Source organism: Vitis vinifera, chromosome 14, assembly GCF_030704535.1.
Source record: "Vitis vinifera cultivar Pinot Noir 40024 chromosome 14, ASM3070453v1".
Classification (NCBI taxonomy): Eukaryota; Viridiplantae; Streptophyta; class Magnoliopsida; order Vitales; family Vitaceae; genus Vitis; species Vitis vinifera.
This window is the reverse complement of record NC_081818.1, coordinates 22,387,140-22,407,062: the sequence shown is the minus strand read 5'-3', so window position 1 is coordinate 22,407,062 and position 19,923 is coordinate 22,387,140. Positions and strand designations below refer to the sequence as shown.

Sequence of the window (19,923 nt, the reverse complement as noted above, 5' to 3'; positions counted from 1 at the left end):
CTAAATATATATATATATATATATATATATATATATATATATATATAATTTCCGAGCTACAAACTCACTCAATGATATTGGAAGCTTATAATTTTTTGTCCAAGGTACAAATTGACTCAACAATGGAAGCTCTAGCAATGATCTTCATCTTGTCATTGAGAAAGTAAATGCAAGCTGCCAATGAAATTGTTGGATATTTTGGTAATTATGGACCTACATATTAACACATTGTACATTAAGCTATTTTATTTTTGAACTTAATTAAATATAATCAATTAAGTTAATGATGGGTTTTTAAAGCATCTCTATATATATAGACTGTATGGGTTAATTTGCAATGTATAGAGACTAATTTTATTTTATTTATTAATGATGAACCAATAAATAAAATAAAATAATAAGAGATATAAATAAGGTTATGGTCCTCAGTCTAATCGTGAGAAGATAGAAAAATTATTTATTATTCACGTCCCATCAGTGAGTGATTTTGAGGCTATAATACTCATTTCAGATGTGGAAGATAAAACTCAAGTACATAATCTTAATGGATTCAAATATGTCTTCCAATATTATTATCCTATAAATTTAACATGAGATTCTGATGTATATATTGTTTAGATGATCGGTTTCTATAATTATTTTGTATGATTTGTGATTCTCCAAAAGAAACTGATACATGCATGAATACCAAGATGTGAATAATATTATAAGGGCTGAAGATTGGCGTACCCTTCCATTATGAGTATCAAAAAGGAGGAAGGCACCCATTGGAGATTGAGTTTAAATATTGTCTTTTATATTACAAGGACAAGAAAAAAGGTGTAAATTCCTCAATCAACCATCTTGAAGAACTTGAGTAATCGTTACAAGGCAAGTTTAAATCCTACTGAAGTTCAAAATTAGTGTTGTCCAGAAAATTATTCCAGTGCAATGGGCCCAGTTCTAAATGGTACCTTGGTTGTGACCAAGACACAGGTTCCTAGCGGCCTAGCCAAAAGGCAACGAGATAGAATTATCCTCGAACCCAAACAACTGGAGAATTTCATTAGACTCCAGCATCCTACGAAAACAAATAGGCAGGATCCTCCAAGAATTAATGCTATTAGAGATCAAACGTCAGCAAAATGGAGTAGTAAAAAGGCACAACCCTCGAAGAATTATTCCTACGTTTTATATATATGCAGTTGATCGCTAGTATTTTGCCCAAAAGCTGCTTTTACAGATTTTCACTTCTTTCATTTCCAGAACACTGTTGATAGAGAGAATTGTCACAAACCCATTTTTCTACCTCAGAAGCATACATATTTTTAGCAAGGCGTTTATATGGATCCCATTGATTCATTCACGAAAATTTCCTACAGGGAAAGGTACAGAGTTTGGCAGGTAACAGTGAACACGTTGGATTAACGGGATCTCAACATTAAAAGCCTTCAAATGGATAAGAAAATTAACAAACATAATAGCAAATCATAAGATCCTGAAATTAAAATAGATATCAATGAAGTGAGTAGACTATATCATCTAAGAAAATATAGTGCAAAAGAAACAAAACTGAGGTGATGGACCAAAAATGATGATAGAATTCGACCATCAAAATCAGATAATTGCACGTTAAGTGTTTGTTTTAATACACTTATGTTCTATTTTTGAAAATAAACAATAATTTCTATATCAAATATGATAACTCACAGAAGACTTATGTTAAAAAGGTAATGGGTTTTTAATTTTTTTTAAAAAAAAATTAGGTGTTAAGAAATTTTCACTCTAATTTTAAAATTTTTAAAAGTGATTTTTAAGAACATATGATATATATATATTTTATTTTGTGGAAGAATTTCTATTAATTATTATATACAAGTTATTGCTATTTTTTAATTTAAAAAACGAACAACAAAAATTGTATCCAAATGAGACCTAAATTAGTGAAATTTTTTTATCCAAGAGTTAATTATAAATTGTGCTTATTTTAAGCCAAGGAACACCCTAGGTAATATGAAAGAGACACATGTTTACTCGTTTGAATTGTTTAAATAGACATTAATATAGATTGAAAATTTGAGATCTTATGTCATGGAACGGCCTAGTTTGGGGAAATAGGTATTTCTTAAATATTAGCTCAAATGTTCAACTTTAAATTTTTTCCAATTCTTTGATTAGAATATTAATTATGAGTTAATCCTGAAAATTTCAATTGCACTAATTGACAAGTGGTTTATATGGAAAATCATTCACAAGGGCTCTCAGAGACATTGTAGGTCTAAAAGCCAGGGGGCTAAGAAATTATAGAGCTAAATCTAGTGAATATGGAAAATAATTACTTATTTACTTGTTAGTCACTATTTTTTTTGAGATTTACACTATTAATACCTATACTTTTCCTCATATCCACAATGCAATAGCTTTGTACTTTTTAGTAGAGTCCTTAAATCCTTAAGGGGATGTTATCCTACTACCACAACCTTGCGAACAAAGATGAAATCTTTTGAGCTTTGAGTTAAGCACAAAGGATAATGATGTAATGCTTAGGCACATAAAATATGAAAACACACAATATAAGACATATATATATAATTCGACTCAATTTAGAAAACTTGGTTTACCAAAGTTGAAATTGAAAGTAGGAACAAATTTGAAACTAGCTAAAATTTGCACCAAATAAAAAATTAAAAAATTATGACCATTAAAGGGAGATTGAGCACTCCTTCAAAAATTTCCTATTTCAATTATTATTATCATTTTTTTACTCAATTTTCCCTTTGTGCACTTTATGCCTTTTAAACATCATTATCATTTATACACTCGATAATACTTACCTATATCATAATTCAAAGTTGATTTTATAGTTACCTTGAGCCTTTGTAGGTAGTGTAAATCATAGGAAAGTATATAGGGTCCTAATCTAAGAGGAATGGAACAAAATTAATCCGGCTTAACTACATAACCTAACAATCTCCCTTTTTAGCAATTTTGCAACAAAATATACATTACATAACCTCCCAATACTCTCAAACGAAGTTTGCATATCGCTCAATTTTGCTCATGTTTCAACTAAACATTCTAAGGTCTAATTTTCAACTCAATGATGCTAGACTTGAAAATTCTTGAAGATTAAAATTAAACTTGTGATCCTACAAATACTTAAAGAATAATACTTGTGAAAAACAGTGTTTGGAAAAAAAAAAGTGATACAAAGGCAATATAGTTATAGCCTAAAGTCTAATTGATAGTAATCTAATGATCCATGTGAAGCAATCTTGAACCATAACATTAAGCAACAAATCAAATTAAACAAGTATACAACATCTCCTTTTTTATCACAAAACTGACAAAGGATGCAAAGATAAAGAACGCATGACCAAAGAAATTGTATATATATAATGATGTTCAGGATGCATTCAAAAGCCAAAATATATCCAAAACATATAAGGATAATCATAATATCATGAAAGTACATCCAAAAATCTAGCCGAACATATATAATTAATACATCCCAAAAGAAGCTAGCTAGAATTATCTAGAGGTGGAAAGCCACGAGAGCTTGAGCTTAGTTGAGAATTAATAACCAACAATCATACAAAAGTAATTCAGCCATCCACATGTTGGGACTATCAAAGAGCACATCCATACGAGATTGAAGTAGGGTCACCTAAGCATCCCAATGAGCAACAAGATAGGCTTTAAGCTCATCAATGTGTGAATCAATGTGAACTCACAATTGATTGATGACAATTAACCCTCGATGAGTTGAGATGGAGTAGCCAAGTCTCAAGAACTACTAACATAACCTCAACTCTCTCGTCCTCAAGTCCTAGGGCCATGTCACTCACTACCCTGCTCAACCACTTGTATCTCATCCTCCTCGTCAATAGTAGGTATTTTGATTACCCCTTTAGTATGACTGATGTGCTTAGACCAAGAGCCCTCATTGATGTGAGCATGTTAACCTAACACCTCAACCTCATGTTAGATGCCTAACCCAACATCCAACAAGATATGTGAGATAATAAGACATAATAAGACTAAACATAAACTCCCTATATAAGATCATTTCAAATTTACGGATATCATAACCACTTACTATGAACCTTTAGAGAAAAATATGGAATGGTTCCAATAAATGGATGAAGATCTAAGGGCTAACGAACTGATTTAGTAGAAACTAGAATGGTTTGCCTATACACAGTGACTTGAAAGAAAATATAAGGGGTAACAAAATAGATGATTGCATAGAACATTAAAAAATAATATGGGTATGTAGCTCCAATCAGGGAAGCTAAAGACTCTTGTGGTGTTCTTTCATGATACAAGGGATCATTATGTCCTAAAAAGATGGCAAAAAAAGCTCAGTGTCACAAGATGCTTCCAATGACCCTCCCCATGGGGGTTATATAGAGGGTAGGAAGCTTTTGGAGACTCTTAGAGCCATCTACACTAAGCCATTGGTGGGAAGAGTGTAGAAGGTTTTAGAGATGCCTAAAGATATCCACACATTTGTACACTATGGTGGAAGGCATGAGAGGAGTCCAAGGCTTTTTAGAGAATTCTAGGGATCTCTTGTATATTCTTGTACCTAGGTTTGTACATAGAATTGTGTAGGGTGTTCTAGATTATTCTTGAGTTGTAAGGAACCCTCCAAGGTTCCAGAAACTTCCTAAGGTGCCTATAAATAGGTGAGACCCTTATTTGGCCAAGGCATCTCCCAAAAACCACCCAAGAACCTAACCAACCAAGCAAGTGAGTTCCTAAGCACTTGTAAAGCTTCATTTGAGCAATAAAACTTCAATTCTTTAAATGTTGCATATTACGCCCTCTAAAGCTTCTAAGTCGGGTGCATCTTAGCCTAGCAAGTTAAGCATCGAGAGTAAGAATGTCTTAACAAGATCAAGGGTTTTGACTTGTCTAAGTACCACACGAGCTTAGAAAAAGACTAAGTCTGACATCATGCTCAACCTCAACTCTATGCTCATGGAAGCAATTATAATATAACTCTTTAGGCTCCACATTAAGGAAACACCCTAGCGGGATATCATCTATATCAAATGCTCCTTTAAATGGGAAACTAGAGCCTAATCAAGGTCCCTCTCACTGTCCCTTAAGAGAGTGAAAAGTGAAGCAGAAATGAGGAATATATAAAGGTAGATCTGGTAGCAACAATGAAGTAGAAAAGTTGTATTGTATATAGATAAAAAAAAAATGTCATGTTAGACAGAAATCCAAAGAACTTAGGCCACATTGACTGAATGTGAATTAATTAGGTCATTACATGGTTTTGTAGCTCCTAAGAATTCAAATTCAAAATATAGAATTAGATAATAAATTGATTCCCTTGAAAATTAATACCTTTGGTTCATTTTGGCCTTCATATACTTTGATTTATATTGATCTTCTTTCCAAATTGAGATTGTGATTAATAATTCTATTTGGATTTAGTAAGAAAGATCTCACTGCTCTTGTCTAATCTTTCAGCCATCAAGTCGAATCCACATCTCTTGGACCCAAGGAGACTACTCTCCATAGAAACAAGGAGACCATCTTCCACAGAAACAGTGAGACCACCTTGGTTTTATTTGATTGAAACTTTTCTCTAGATCTTTTATTTGATTTATTATTGTTCTTTCTAATTTTTCAAGTTTATTCGATTAAATTGAGCCCTAAGTTGAATTTTTTGGCTTTATCAATGGTTTTTCTTCAATTTTGTGTACATTAAAGCCATGTAGACTCAATTTTCTCTTTATTGTTCAACTTACTTGATTTAGATGTATACTTCTCATTTCATTATCTCTTGTATCCATAATTTTTTATTTTATTTTTATCTATCTATGGATATTTGTTGTTTTTGTTTTCTTTGTCATATTTTGCAACAAAAAGGGGGAGACAAGATTAATTTTGATGATTTCAATTAGTTCACATGTGTGCATGACTTGCAAACTTAATTTGTTTTTCCTATTATCCTGATTTGATTTCGTTGTTTATATTATTTCCCACATATAGCTTTACCTTGGGTATTTATTGTGTGATGTGTGCAGGTTGCAAGTATAGGGATATTTAGCACTATTGGATGAATAGTTTTGTCCTTTGTATGTGGTCAATTGAATAGATATAGACAAGCATTACTAAGTGTTATGTAAACTCCCTTTGAGAGTTTTGGAGGGTTTATGTAACTTTGTTTTGTCACAAAATTGCCAAAGAGAGATATTGTTAGGACATTATATTTTGTTTTTGTTGTTGATAATTATTTTTTTTGTTTTCATTTTGGCATAGAATCTTTTTAGACAATGAGTTACTCTCCATTGAAGATTTAAGGTTGTCGTTTAATCAATTGGACTATCAAAGGTAAGTTTGAAAAGGCTTGAATAATGGCAAGTTAGTTATTTGATAAGGTAGGGTTGTATCAAAAGTTTTACAATTGAGATCAAATGTTTTAACTAATTTGTGGAAAGTTGAGATTTTATTTTTTAAGAAAATTCCATTTATGACCTTCTAGGCTTTTAGGCCTATATATACCTTACCTAAATGTGTTTTAGGTTTGGATGCTTCTAAAAAAGAAAACCCTAACTTGTCCTATCATTCCCAAAAAACTCTCAACAATTTGTACATTTGAATTATGGTTTATTGAAGAACCTGCATCCCTCTCAATGGTTAAGGTGAATCCATTGGAGCATTTAATATGCTACCTTGTGGATGCAGATTATGATATAGGTATTGGAGAGTAAGTCTTTAGGTAAGCATTTAAGCAAATATGTTTATCTTAATCTCAAATGATAGATGTTTGATTTGAAATCTTAGACCCTGTGTTTTTTTTTTTTTTTTTTCCACAGTTAGTATGAAGATTTTCCATATAAAAATATTTGTCTTTTGTATGTGATTGAATTTTCATTGGTCTCTTTAATCTATCAAGGTTTAATTAAGTTAAAGAAATTTAAATCTCTTTCACATGTTCAATTGGGTTTAAAATCTCAACCCTTATATTATAATATTTAAAAACTACTCATTCACCTCTCTTCTGGGTGTTACCTCATTGGATTTTAGGTTTTTCAAAAACTCTACTTGATTTGTAACTTCATTAGCATTGCTAACATGAGGAGAAACATTAGATATTTGTTTGTTTTCAATTGATAATAAAATTTTATTTTTCAATTAAAATAATGATTTGCCTCATGTAAAAATGGTGAATTTATTTTTATTTATTATTATTTTTTGTTAAGTGTAGAAGCTTAATATTTTAGCAAATATTGTCCTCTCAAAACATAATCAAACAAGTTTAGTTAAATTAATTTACTTGGACAAATAATTTTAACTTATTTGAAAAAATAGGTTTTTATAAATAAAAAAAAATATTAATACAACAAAATCATAGAAAATATGCTTTTATTCTTATTAAAAGTAAGGAAAAAAAATGATATCTTATGAAATAGGAAACCATTAAAACCATCAACTAAAGAAAGTGACATACAATTTAATATTATTTATATACATAATTTTAAAATTTTATAGACTTCATTATTATCATTAATTTACAAAATAAATTTTGTTAAGAATTTATTAAAATTAAGAAAACTCTAATATTCAAAGAAAATTAACAAAAATATTAGCATAAAAAAGTAGAATTGAAAAAAAAAAAGGAAGCTATGAGAAAGAGGAAAAAGATCAGTATAAAGAAGTGATTATTTTCAAACAAGATATTCTAAAGTTTTGTTTTTTAGTTTTACTTTTAAACTTTTAGTGTAATAAAATTAAAGAATATTTCAGGTAAGAATTGAAACACCCTTGATAAGTGTTGTCTTTAATCATGTGTATAAATATACAAAAATCAACAGCATGGTAAACAGCACCATTTGGAGGGGAAGAAAAGAAGGCAATTACCCTACACTTTTAAAAGCAACTTTAATCAGCACTGGACCGGCCATCTTCACCTTTATTTCAGTGGACATACTTTGCACTCAAAATTATATAATGCAGTGGGGAAGAAAGTGGGCTTGCTTTGGAGGAAATGAACCATATGAAGTAAGCTCAGCCTTCATCAAACATGCTTCATTTTCATGTGAAAACAATTCCACATCCCCACCAACTCTCCTTTTCCTTCAATCCTCAGCCTCAAATCTCACTCGCTTCACTTTCTTGACACACACATGACATCTAAATGGGCCAATTGCTGTAGGCCTTTCATGTTTTGTCTATACACTTGTTGTCCTCTCCATGACTCCTCTTTGATTCCCTAAATTCACTCCTTTCAGCAGATGAAGTACTCTTCTGTTAGAGCATTAGCTTTTCTATATGCAGACAAGAGATGTGTGTTAATCAAAGTGAGACTATTGTTCGAAACACGTCACGATGTATTATTTTAGGATCCTAATGCATGGACCGAGGGTATAGTAGAATTCAAAAACGGCTAAAGAGGAACTCCAAATCAAATACTCGATCCCTATACAATAAAATTAATTTATATATAATGACGACATTTGCTGTTGCTTTTGATGGCTATCGACTCATCTTGGATTCTCTTTTACCAAAGGAGCACCAAACAAAATACTCTTGTAATAAAGCATTTAGCTTTTTCACATGAAGACAAGAAACGGGTGTTAATCAAAATGAGACAGTTGCTTGGAATGCATTGGATATATTGCTTAATGATAATGATTGATCTAGTGAGTGACTGTATCGTCATTTTTTTGCTCACTATTTAGGTCAGTGACCGGCCTTGACCTATTAGAAAGAGATGAAGACTTTCACATTCGATAGTCATATTTGTACTACATGGAAATCCTCCATCTTGAACCTAGCAAGCTTGATCCATCCAACAATCATTGCACCATTCGTCTTTCATTTCCTTCATGTTGTACCTTGAATTTTAACATAATGCAACAATCCCTCTTCATTCATGTTTTTTTATTGAATTATGATTTGATTAGTAGTGACGTGTTTTATAGATGTGTGAATTTTAAATTATAAGATTAAAAGTATTTATGTTTTATTATTTTTGTTACACACTCGCGGGCTTATCACATGACAAATAGGTGTACGGGAAGCCTAACCAAAATCAAATTATATCCATGGCCAAAATTGGAGCTCTCACTTTGAGAACCCTTCACGATCTTCAAGGGCTCGTTTGGTTCTTGTAATTAACTAGACTAATAAAAACAAGCAAGAAACAAACAAACAAAATCCAGAGGAGCCAGGCGACCTGTAAGAATATAAACCATGTGTTCATGATCTGGAACTTACATATATGGACGGTTGTGAGTGAGACAGAGAAAGAGAAGGGTCATGTGACAAGTGAAAACAGAAGAAAAGCCACCATATCATATGATTATTCATATATGGCGGAGACTAAGAGGAAAAGAAAAAGAGAAAAAAGGAAAATTATAAGCCAGTGCCTCGTAATAATTGATGAAAGCACAGTGATGATCAGAAAGCATAGCTTTTGGTCTTGGGAGAGTCTGCAACTTTGAGGGTCTCTTCTATGAGCTTCCGGGCCTTCCTGCTCCTAATTTCCACTCTCATGCTCTCACTCTTTTCGATCTTATCGTAAGGCTTCTTCATTTTCAGACACCTCAACTTTGATTTTAGATTCACCAGCAACCTCTCCAACCCCATCATCACCATTCTTGCAACTAAACCTGGAAAAACCTTCTTAAACAATGGAAAATAAATAAAGAATTAAAAATGATCAGAAAGTCGTCAAAAAGAAAACCCAAAAGAAAAGAGAAGAAAATGAGAGAAATTAACTACCTGAGGAGGAATTGCGGGGTTTAACAAAATGAGGCGTTTGAGAAAAGTAAACGTTATAAATGTTAACGAGAGAGAAGATAAGATTTTGGGAGATTTGAGAGGGAAAGGGAGGTTGGGAAGGACTAGGCGACCAGGTGGGGGATGAGAAAATTTGAATGAATGGAGAATGAGGTCACAATGAAGGCATTAAGGGCTTGGAAGGCGGACCACGCAATTTTTAAGAGACTTGAGATTTGAGACCAACACTCTTCTGCTTCTGACTTGTGGGTGGCATCATTTATATACTGGTCCTGAATACTTATTTCTCTTTAATGCCCTTTTCCTTCATCTCCATGGTGGTACTGGTACTTGGTGGTACAACCATTCTTTAGAAAAAATAAATAAAGATTAATTACTTCAGGTGAAAATGGTAAATTTCAACGGGTACTTTTTTCCTTACGGGGTGTTATATCACACCCCATAACTTAGTATTTTTGGAAATTTTAATAAATTGTTTTATTTGATAAGGATGGTTCTCGCTCAAAACACTCATCATATTTGATTAAAAGAGTTATTAAAAACCTAAATTTGAAAATCTAATCCTTTTTCATTTTTTGGTCTCATTTTGATAAAAATATCTTTATTTAAAAATAATAATAATAACTTCTTTTTTAAATATACATATAAATATTTAAAATAGTCATGGGCATTTATGTCACAAATGAATTATTTTTTAAATAAAAACATGAAATGATTTAAATTCACAAATATAAGAATTATTTTATTTTTTAATTAATTAATTCATTACATTATTACAAAAATGTTAATTTCATCATCTTATCATTTGCCTTTATTATATTTTATAAATATTGTAATTTTTTTCTTTTTTGCATAAAGATGAACATAAACAACTAAAATAAATAAATTGACATAATGTCATATTAATAGATTTTTTTTCCCTATTATCTCCATGATAAAAGGTTCTAATAATAGCGTTAAAAGTAATGGTATTGCCTGTATATATAACATAATACTTATTTTTTATAAGGAAAAAAAATGTTATTTAGATATTCTTAATGCATATAATGTATATAAAAGATAAATAGTCTTATCACTTAACATCATTGTAAGTTTAATTTATTCATATTTAAGTTGAATTAAAATTTATTAAAATTTCAAACTCTATCTAGGTAGTTTATAATTACCTTAAAATCAAATATGAATTCATGAAAAAAAGTATTGATAGTTCAATTTTGCAAAATGTTATGGGGACTATTGATATCAATGCAATCTTTCATTAAAAATGTGTAAAAAATAAAAATTTAAAAAAATCATAAAAAAATGATTAAAACATATGAAAATTTGCCAAAAATGAACAACTAATAATATATATGTTAAAGTAGGCTTTTTTTTTTTTTTAAGAGAAATAGTATAGATATGATAAAGTATCATTGGATTATAAAGAATGGTCATTGATGTCAATTTTGAAATGAAGTTTGTATTTATTTTCCTAGTTATCATAAATAGGAAATAGTATAGATTTCTTGTTACGTTTGTGGAGAAGAATAGTCAAATATCGATGAAATATCTTATTAAGCTTATATATTCCATAATTATGGTTGCAATTCATGTCCTTGGTATGTCTCCTTGGCATCAAATGTGCCCCCTAAATGCCTAATTTTGTGAACTATATATTGATGACTATGGGACCTCAAAGGGTGCCCTAGATCATATCAAGAAAGTGTAGCAAGCGAGGAAAATTGAGGAACGCAATGACATTTTAGGTGGCATGGCAAGGCAACATGACCCATTCTACATCTAAAGGTTGGCATACCACTTGAAGACTTTCACAAAGTACATTATTGTTTTGGACACAATACAAGGCAATAGCACAAGGCGACATGAGTTATATATACCGTCTAAGTAAACTTTAATGTATCGTCTCAACCACCAACTGCCCTATTTTCGCTTAGATCCGCAATTTTGAAAATCGTTCCCTTCCACCCTTAGGTCACCTCAGTTATTTCATGATGCTTCAACCTAGCTAAGCATAGGACAACTTTTTGGACCTTATATAAAATTGAACTATTTAAAATTATTTCATATTATTTCAACTTATAATATTCTAAAAAGGTCACTCATCCAAGGAAAAAAAAAAAACAAAATTCAAAAAAAGGACATAAAGAACATAGCTTGCCAATTTGGCCCACCTCGACAACATTCTTCAATTCTAAGCTGAAATTCATTGAATCAAGTTTGATTTACTTCTATTCATGGCGCTTTCAAAAGAATGACATTAATATAAATTGGGTTTTGGGCTTGATGACTCCAATCTAACTTTTTGCCTGGGCTTACTTCAGCTTTGACCAGATGCTTGAAGCCAACCTAATATAACATAATCCAAGCCTGGAAAACTTCAACCAAGCTCCACCTAATCCTATCTTAAACTAAGCTTATTCAGAAGTTTTAGGTCAAATGAGGTCAGAAGCCCCCCCCCCCTTAAGCGTAAATCATTTGTCTTTGGTTCTCACATGTTATAGAACTCTTCAACTCAGATCTAGACGGCTTAAATTATATTATTTTTGGATTTTTCAAAAAATACCATAAAAGGGTTGGACCATTACCATCTCTATGTTTCTCTATCCTATACCCTACTACCTATTCTATGCATAACTTTAATTATATAATGCATTTTTGCTATATAAAACTAAAAATTTTATCAATGTATAACAATTAGTTTATTCATAAAATTCAAACATTTTCATTATCATAATTTATGAACTCCTATACAAATATGAAGTGCTCCTTCAATCATATAAGATTTGCATGCACAAAACTCGATACTGGGAAATGATTTTGATATCGTGAGGATAATTATTATTTGTTTGGTATAGATATTTTTTGTTTTGAGTTTTATTTAAATTTTTTTTTTAAATATCCCTTATATGTAAAATATATCAATCTTATATATATAAAGTTATTTTTTTTAAAGAAATTTTCAATTTTTTTGTTATACTTATTTTACAAAATAAAATTTTGATTAAAAGATCAAAATTTTGTTTATAAAAAGGTAAAAAATATTTATAAATAATAATGATATGTGGATTATTTAATATATATTATTTTTATATATTGAATAACATAACATAAGAAATTTTGTTTATAAATTATATATTGTAATCATAAATATAATTAAAGTAAGAGAAATTTTGTATTTTTTAATAGTAATAAAATATAATTTTTATTTAAATAAATATCGAATATTAAAAAATAATGTATATTCTATTTTATTTTTTTATTTGTGAAAATAAACTAAATATAATTACAACATAATATATCTTATTTATTATTTTATAATCATATATCATATCATATGCCAATTAAATTTACATTCGTTCCTTGTTTTAATGCTTGGGGGAGGTATACATGATTTTCAAAGGGGAATAAGAAGAGGAGGAAACAAACGAGAAAACCCAGGAGAAGATAATGGAAACAGAATAGGAGTGGAATGTGATGGAAAACAATAACTCAATGGTTGGTGGGAGTGGTGGGCAATTGATGGATGGAACATCTCCTCTGAATGGGCGTGCGGACGTGAGATGTAATGTGAAGCTACTTTCAGGCCTAATTTTTGGAATGTTGCCTTTGGAAACCGCACCATTCTTGGTTGCAATGTCTGCATGGTTGTCTCTCGGAAGGATCCTTCTTCTCTTTTCAATGCCAGTTTGTGGCCAATCATTTCTCATCATTTTTGGTCCTACATACTTGGACGCTAATCAAGATAAAGATTTGATTATTATTCTCACCCGCCCAAGCACAATCAGCTGTTTTCTCAATCTCGAGCCCATCCTATATACACGTACGAAATTTGGATATAGCCCAAAACCAGGCCCGCAACAAACACTTGTCCAAAAAAGTATTAAATTTAGGTGTGGCGATGGTGCTATGGAGTTTCATCCCCTTCAATATATTCACTTATCTACCTAATCTCTTTCATTTGTCTTCTTCTTCTTTTCCGAGACTAATTAATTGTAACCTTCAGCCCAAAGCTGGGTTGGCTCAATAGCCCAGTTTGAGCCCAAACTAGGCTGAGTATGGGCCTACCAAGAGTGAGCCTGGCCCAGATCATATACACGCTTACCTTTTTGTGTGGCCTGGCTCTGATTTAGGATGCATGACAAATCTTCTTACCACAAAAATGGTTAGCCCACAATGGTGTATAATCCTAATTGTTGAATAGGATTCAGCCTTGCTGTTAAATAAAAAAAAATGGGCCTTTGATGGGCCTCCAATAACCCATACTTATCCACTAATTCTGATAAAGTACAGCCAGACCAACGAGTTTAATCCCTCTAATCAAATTCAATCACTCAAATTGGAGTTGGAATATTCCTTTGCCTACTCTGTCAAATCCAAAAGAATTAACGATCTCTATAATTCCCTAATAACTTTAGCTTAAAATTAATCTCCAATTAATTAGGTGGCACCGACACTATTCCACCATGTCATTTTCATAACAAATTTAAAAACATAGCGATTGAATGTTCCAATTAGAATATGTTGCAAATACATGATGTAACAACGTACCCACCTAGAGGAAGACCAAAAAATAATATTTCTATTCCATTAAATGACAATCTAACAACTATCAAGGCGGCCAAATACTATTAGTAATTAATCAATTTCATTTTTGTTCAACATTTTTATCATCTAGTCTATTAATTTGGGTCAGATAAATGAACTAAAGGCCATCTTTATTTGCCACCAAAAGCATCATCAACAGTGATCTGAAGAAAGCATTCAATTAGTGATGTGAAAGCATGATTATAATCCGTTACCAACCTCATCTCCCTCTTAATCACATTCTCAGTGGTGTTGGTTTTTTTTTTCTTTTCTGTTCCTTTTTTTCTTTTTGCTTTCGTGGGAATCTCTTGTTGTCAGCAACTAATTGCTTTGGAGAACAAAAAGAAAGGGAAAAAAGGCAAATGGTTTAAGATTTTAGTTATCACATGTGTGGAGAATGTAAACTAGGAAAATTTGTTGAGGATATAAGCAGGAAATTTTGAAAACACCGACAAATTAAAAGAAAAGGAAATAGGAATTTGACCGTTTGGTAATGGAAATTTTTTAAAAGAGAATCCCTTATGAGAGGACAAAGAATAAAATTTTCAAAGAGAGAGAATGCTGTATGAGAGAGACTAATTAAGAATCAAAACCCTTTTGGGTATTGAAAATTCACAGAAAGTTCTACTCACTACTCATCAGCAACTAGGACTAATCAGGAATGATCAAAGGGCTAGGATTAAAAAATCATAGAAGGATTTACAATGATTTCTAGTGAGTATACTCAAACAGGAATGCCCACATGCAAGAGAACCACACGCAAAGGTTTCCAAATGTATGTGGTTGGTGGTTGGAGAGTAGCATTTGTGAGTTGGACTGACTAAAGGAATAATTAATTAGAAATAAACAAACCTCAAATCATGAGTTGGGTGAGAGGCATCCCTCCAATGCTTGGTAAATAAATGCCTGTGCCTTCACTCTCTCTGCTTAATTGCCTTCTTATTTACATTTACATTTATTTATTTATTATTAAATTTACAAAATTTAGGTGATTTGGGGGTGCATGATTATTTTAAAAGCATTTTTAGTGTAATATTTTTTTAGTAATGCCTTGTATAAAAAAAGATGTAATTTAAGGAAAAAACATGTAACAATTTTTAATGTCTCTTGATAATAATATACCTTGAAAAGATCTTAAATGCACATTAAGGTCACTGAGATTATAAGGATTCAAGATTGTACTGTGACTTATACTGAGTGTGGTATTTATGGGCAATGTGGTAAATAATGGTTGGAAAACTGTACCTTTGAGTGGGGGCAAAAAGTTCAAAAAAATCTTTTGAATATCCCAAATAAAAATCTAACCCACAGTAAAGAAATGGACCAAAAGATTCAACAAATACAATAATGGAGCAAAGAAAATAAATGAAAATCCAGGTGGGTTAATCCAAAAGATGTTGTGGCAAAGAGGTTCAACACATATGCTTCTCATATAATTGGGGAATATTGCTAAAATTTGTGGGGTCATGATCAAATATTATGAAATTCCCAGGCCCATTGGATGGAGCCTGTAGATGATCAGTTTACATTGGCATCTTTGTTCAACTAATCCATATAAAATCTCCCCACCACCTTCTCCTTCAACATATGTGCTCAGCTACCTCTCTTTTCCTACTTCATGCCCAAATTATTTTTCAACTTTTCTCTTTCTGTCCATCTCTCCAATGAAGCTCCAAGGGAGTGACATTCTTCCATATGGGAAATGCCACACCCTACAGAAGACTCCAAAGGTGGTGCTTCTGGTAACACTAGCCCTGGTTCTCCTCACAATTATCCCACTCTACTACCCTTTGCTAGGGTACCCTTTATTTCTTTTGAAAAATATTTCTTCTTCTTCTTCCTCCTCTTCCCCTTCTTCTTCTTCTTTTTCAAGTCAACCATCCTCTTCACATGTCAATACTCCATTGGAGGATGACCCCATAAGGGTAGAAGAACCAACAGTGAAGAAGTGCGACATATTCTCTGGAGAATGGATTCGGAATCCCAAGGCGCCATACTACACCAACACGACCTGTTGGGCGATCCACGAGCATCAAAACTGCATGAAATACGGAAGGCCAGACCTGGACTTCATGAAATGGAGATGGAAACCAGATGGGTGCGAGCTACCCATCTTCAACCCAGCCCAGTTCCTAGAACTCATGAGAGATAAGACCTTGGCCTTTGTTGGGGATTCTGTGGCCAGAAACCATATGCAGTCCTTGATGTGCCTCTTATCCAGGGTATGCCCTTCTGCGCTTTCAAACATTATCTTTATTCATATAATTTTACTATCTCAAAATTACTTGGTCATGCTTTTTATTTTTATTTTTTAAAATCACTATTTTAAACTATGTCCCATATTTTATAGGTTTTGATCCTTAATCAACTACTCTCTCCCCCATTTCCAGTTTAAATTGATTTGGTCAAGCCAAGATTAGTTAACCACAAAATTCAAGGTTTAGGTAAAATCTTTCATCATCACCTAATACAATACCTTGCCATTACTGTGCTAATGAGTTATTTGCCTTTCAAACATAAGAATTTTCAGTTGGGGTGGCATAGGCTTGCCACGTAGAATCTCACATGGCAAGTAATAATTGGAGCCATTTGAATTTTCCATGCAGCAGCATGCATACAAATAATACTTACATCCTTTTTACAAAAGAATTTGTTTGAAATTCAAATTTTCAAAACCATTTTTATTATGGAGTTTGTATTACGCAAGCCGACAGACTCTTCCTTAAATAATTTAATAAAAGCCTAGTCGTCAGTTCTGAATCTGAAAACGATGGCTAACTTATTTTTATTAGAGTAAAGTAGGTGGCGTACCACATGTGGAAGAGTGAAAGTTTGTTCTGACTCTTTCTTTTTTGGGTTAAATTAAGTCCCCTTCTTTTCATAATATTATTTTTAACAATAACCCAAAAAATTATTATTATCATTCTTTTTAAAAGGGGGCATGGCGGCGAAACCTATGATTTACCCGGTGGAATTTTTAATTCTTGTGAAGATGTGCTTCACATTTTATTTGCACCAATTGAATATTGTTTGATTTTCTGACACCTTAAGAAGTTTGATAAAGTAACGGTAGAGGATGAAAATTGAAAGGGGGTCACCAATCAACATCTATGTGGTTCATAGTAGAAGTGATGATGTTTTCCATCATCTGCACTGATTTAGTTTTGGACAGGCTTGATATGGTATGCACACATTTGGTGTAGGACAGCCGGATGCCATCATATGATAGTAGAATTTGTAACAAAAGAAGGGGGAAGCCCACACACAAACACAAACACACACACAATGTTTTTGATAACGAAGGAAGACCCAGCCCAAAATTGAAAGTAGACGTTTTGCCAGCTTATGTTTTGTCAGATTGTTCTTTTGAAAATTCGACTATTTTTGCAGAAAAGTCAAGTTAGTTGAGGTATGATTGCTCCTTTCCGGGCTACCTCCTTCACTCACGTATATCTGCATTGAACTTCACGACAAGCTTTAGGGAATCTAAGCTTAGCTAGCAATAACATGGCCCCCTCCTTTTTTATCTGCTCCTTTTTCTAAATCCTTATCAAAAGCAATTGTCCTCCTTACACAGATTTGGTGGCTGAAACCCCCCAACCACTATGCGCTCATTATATTTATTTAAAGATAATATCACTGACGTTGAGGTGGGACACCCAACAGAGAGAGTGTGATATTTTATCTTCCTTGTACAGGAATATAAGAAATAATTGATCTGTATGTGTTCTTTTACACAGAAAAAAAGATGTTCCTTTTTCAACTTTTTTTCTTTTCTGAGATGCAATAAAGTAAAGTTACACCTTCAAAAGAAAACTTCATGTCGTTTTGGTACTGGGTCCGTGACTGTCCATGAGTGTGAATATTATAATATCTTTCAATCTTGGGTAATTTTCCTTTCTTACAGTACTACATTTTCCTTGCTGGTTCAGGTAGTATACCCCATTGATGTTTCATACACAACAGACGAAAATTTCAAAAGGTGGAGGTACACGGACTACAACTTCACCATGGCCAGTTTCTGGACACCCTTTCTGATAAAAACCAAATTAGCAGACCCAGGTGGTCCAACCCAGACCGGTCTCTTCAACCTCTATCTTGATGAGTTGGATGAGGCATGGACAAATCAGATGGAGGAATTTGACTACCTTATCATCTCTGCTGGCCAATGGTTCTACCGTCCAACCATGTTCTACGAGAACCGCCGGGTATCCGGCTGCTACTACTGCCTCCAAGAAAATGTCACCGACCTCACAGTTTACTACGGCTATCGAAAGGCTTTCAGAACAGTGTTCAAAGCCATTAACAGCAACAAAAACTTCAAGGGCATGACGATTCTTCGAACCTTTTCGCCTGCACACTTTGAAAATGGGTTATGGAACAAGGGAGGCAACTGTGTGAGGACGAGGCCTTTTATGAGTAATGAGAGTACGATGGAGGGGCCAAATTTGGAGCTGTACATGACCCAGATAGAGGAGTATAGGGCTGCAGAAAGGGTAGCGTTGAAGAGGGGGTTGAAGTTTAGGTTGCTTGACACGACACAGGCTATGTGGTTGAGACCAGATGGGCATCCTAGTAGATACGGACACTGGCCAAACGCTAATGTGACATTGTATAATGACTGTGTCCACTGGTGTCTACCGGGCCCCATTGACACATGGAGTGATTTCTTGCTCGAGATGCTGAAGATGGAGGGCACTAGAAAATATGAGGAAAAGCTTCATTCCAAGGTGAAAAGGATGAGAGCCCAATAGGTTTATTTATTTTAGTTCATTTTTTATTTTCAAGGCTTTAGTAATTGGTGTCTTTTAATTAGGGTCTGTGATTCATCGGATCTCTGATTTTTTTTCCTTTTCTTGTCAAATGCTGTGGTGGTATATATGAGTGAATATTATTTATGATCTTAATTAAAAATATAGTAAGAATTTGGCTTCTCATCTAGTATTTGAACTTGTACACAGCCAAACTGGCCTTTGGCTTTTTCCAAAGCAGAAAGTGGCTGCCTTCATAATTGAAGGATGATTGGACAAATTTAAATCATTGAGCCAGTTTCGAGTGTTCAGCAAATTGATGATTAAGCCACTGAAAGAAACCAACTCTTACCTACGAAGTTTTAAATTAACAGAAAAGACCCCCCAACGACCAAGTTTTAAATTTCATAATACTATAAAGCAATTGAATGGTGTAAAAAGTTGACGTGACTTAATCAACTTTTTACATATTTTTCTTTTTCTTTTAACAGAAAACAATTTTTAACGTTTCTTCTAGGAGGGTTGACTAGAAAGTGAGTCCAGCTGACAACCATCATAAACTTAGCTCTGAAGCCACGTCAGGGGTCACTTAATGACAGGTGGCATAAGACAATTGGGAGGCACGATGAGTACACATGGATGCCTGAACTTTTAGAAACATTGTTCCATGTGAGACGTTTTTCTCTTTAGAGTTAGCACTACTCGAGGCCTTTTTTATCTTATCATTTCCTGCTAAGATAGAACCATCACGCCACTAGTGGCCCGCACTCTCTCGTCGCAGCCAAACAAGAATAATAGCATAGGGTCATTTGGGTGCCATAATTCATGTGTTGTGGGTCCG

The 19,923-nt window shown here is 33.0% G+C and overlaps 1 protein-coding gene and 1 long non-coding RNA gene across 2 annotated transcripts; one reads left to right on the top strand and one right to left on the bottom strand.

Moving 5' to 3' along the window:
* Positions 1-9,182: 9,182 nt before the first annotated feature.
* On the bottom strand, positions 9,183-10,049 carry LOC104881612 (uncharacterized). Its single transcript, XR_002031677.2, has 2 exons — positions 9,730-10,049; positions 9,183-9,630 (listed from the first exon to the last, which is right to left on the bottom strand). It is a non-coding gene; the product is annotated as an uncharacterized LOC104881612 (long non-coding RNA).
* A 5,599-nt stretch (positions 10,050-15,648) lies between these two features.
* Positions 15,649-19,266, top strand: LOC100242952 (protein trichome birefringence-like 19). The gene is made up of 2 exons (XM_002279264.5): positions 15,649-16,553; positions 18,264-19,266. The coding sequence occupies exons 1-2, from the start codon at positions 15,846-15,848 to the stop codon at positions 19,083-19,085; spliced, it is 1,530 nt and encodes a 509-aa protein (XP_002279300.4). The 5' UTR covers positions 15,649-15,845; the 3' UTR covers positions 19,086-19,266.
* The last annotated feature ends 657 nt before the right edge of the window (positions 19,267-19,923 follow it).

Bases quoted from the DNA above. Each gene is read 5' to 3' on its own strand.
- LOC100242952 (XM_002279264.5), top strand. From the start codon at position 15,846: ATGATCAGTTTACATTGGCATCTTTGTTCAACTAATCCATATAAAATC. The intron at 16,554-18,263 runs GTATGCCCTTCT...TTGCTGGTTCAG, and splicing joins TGATGTGCCTCTTATCCAGG to GTAGTATACCCCATTGATGT.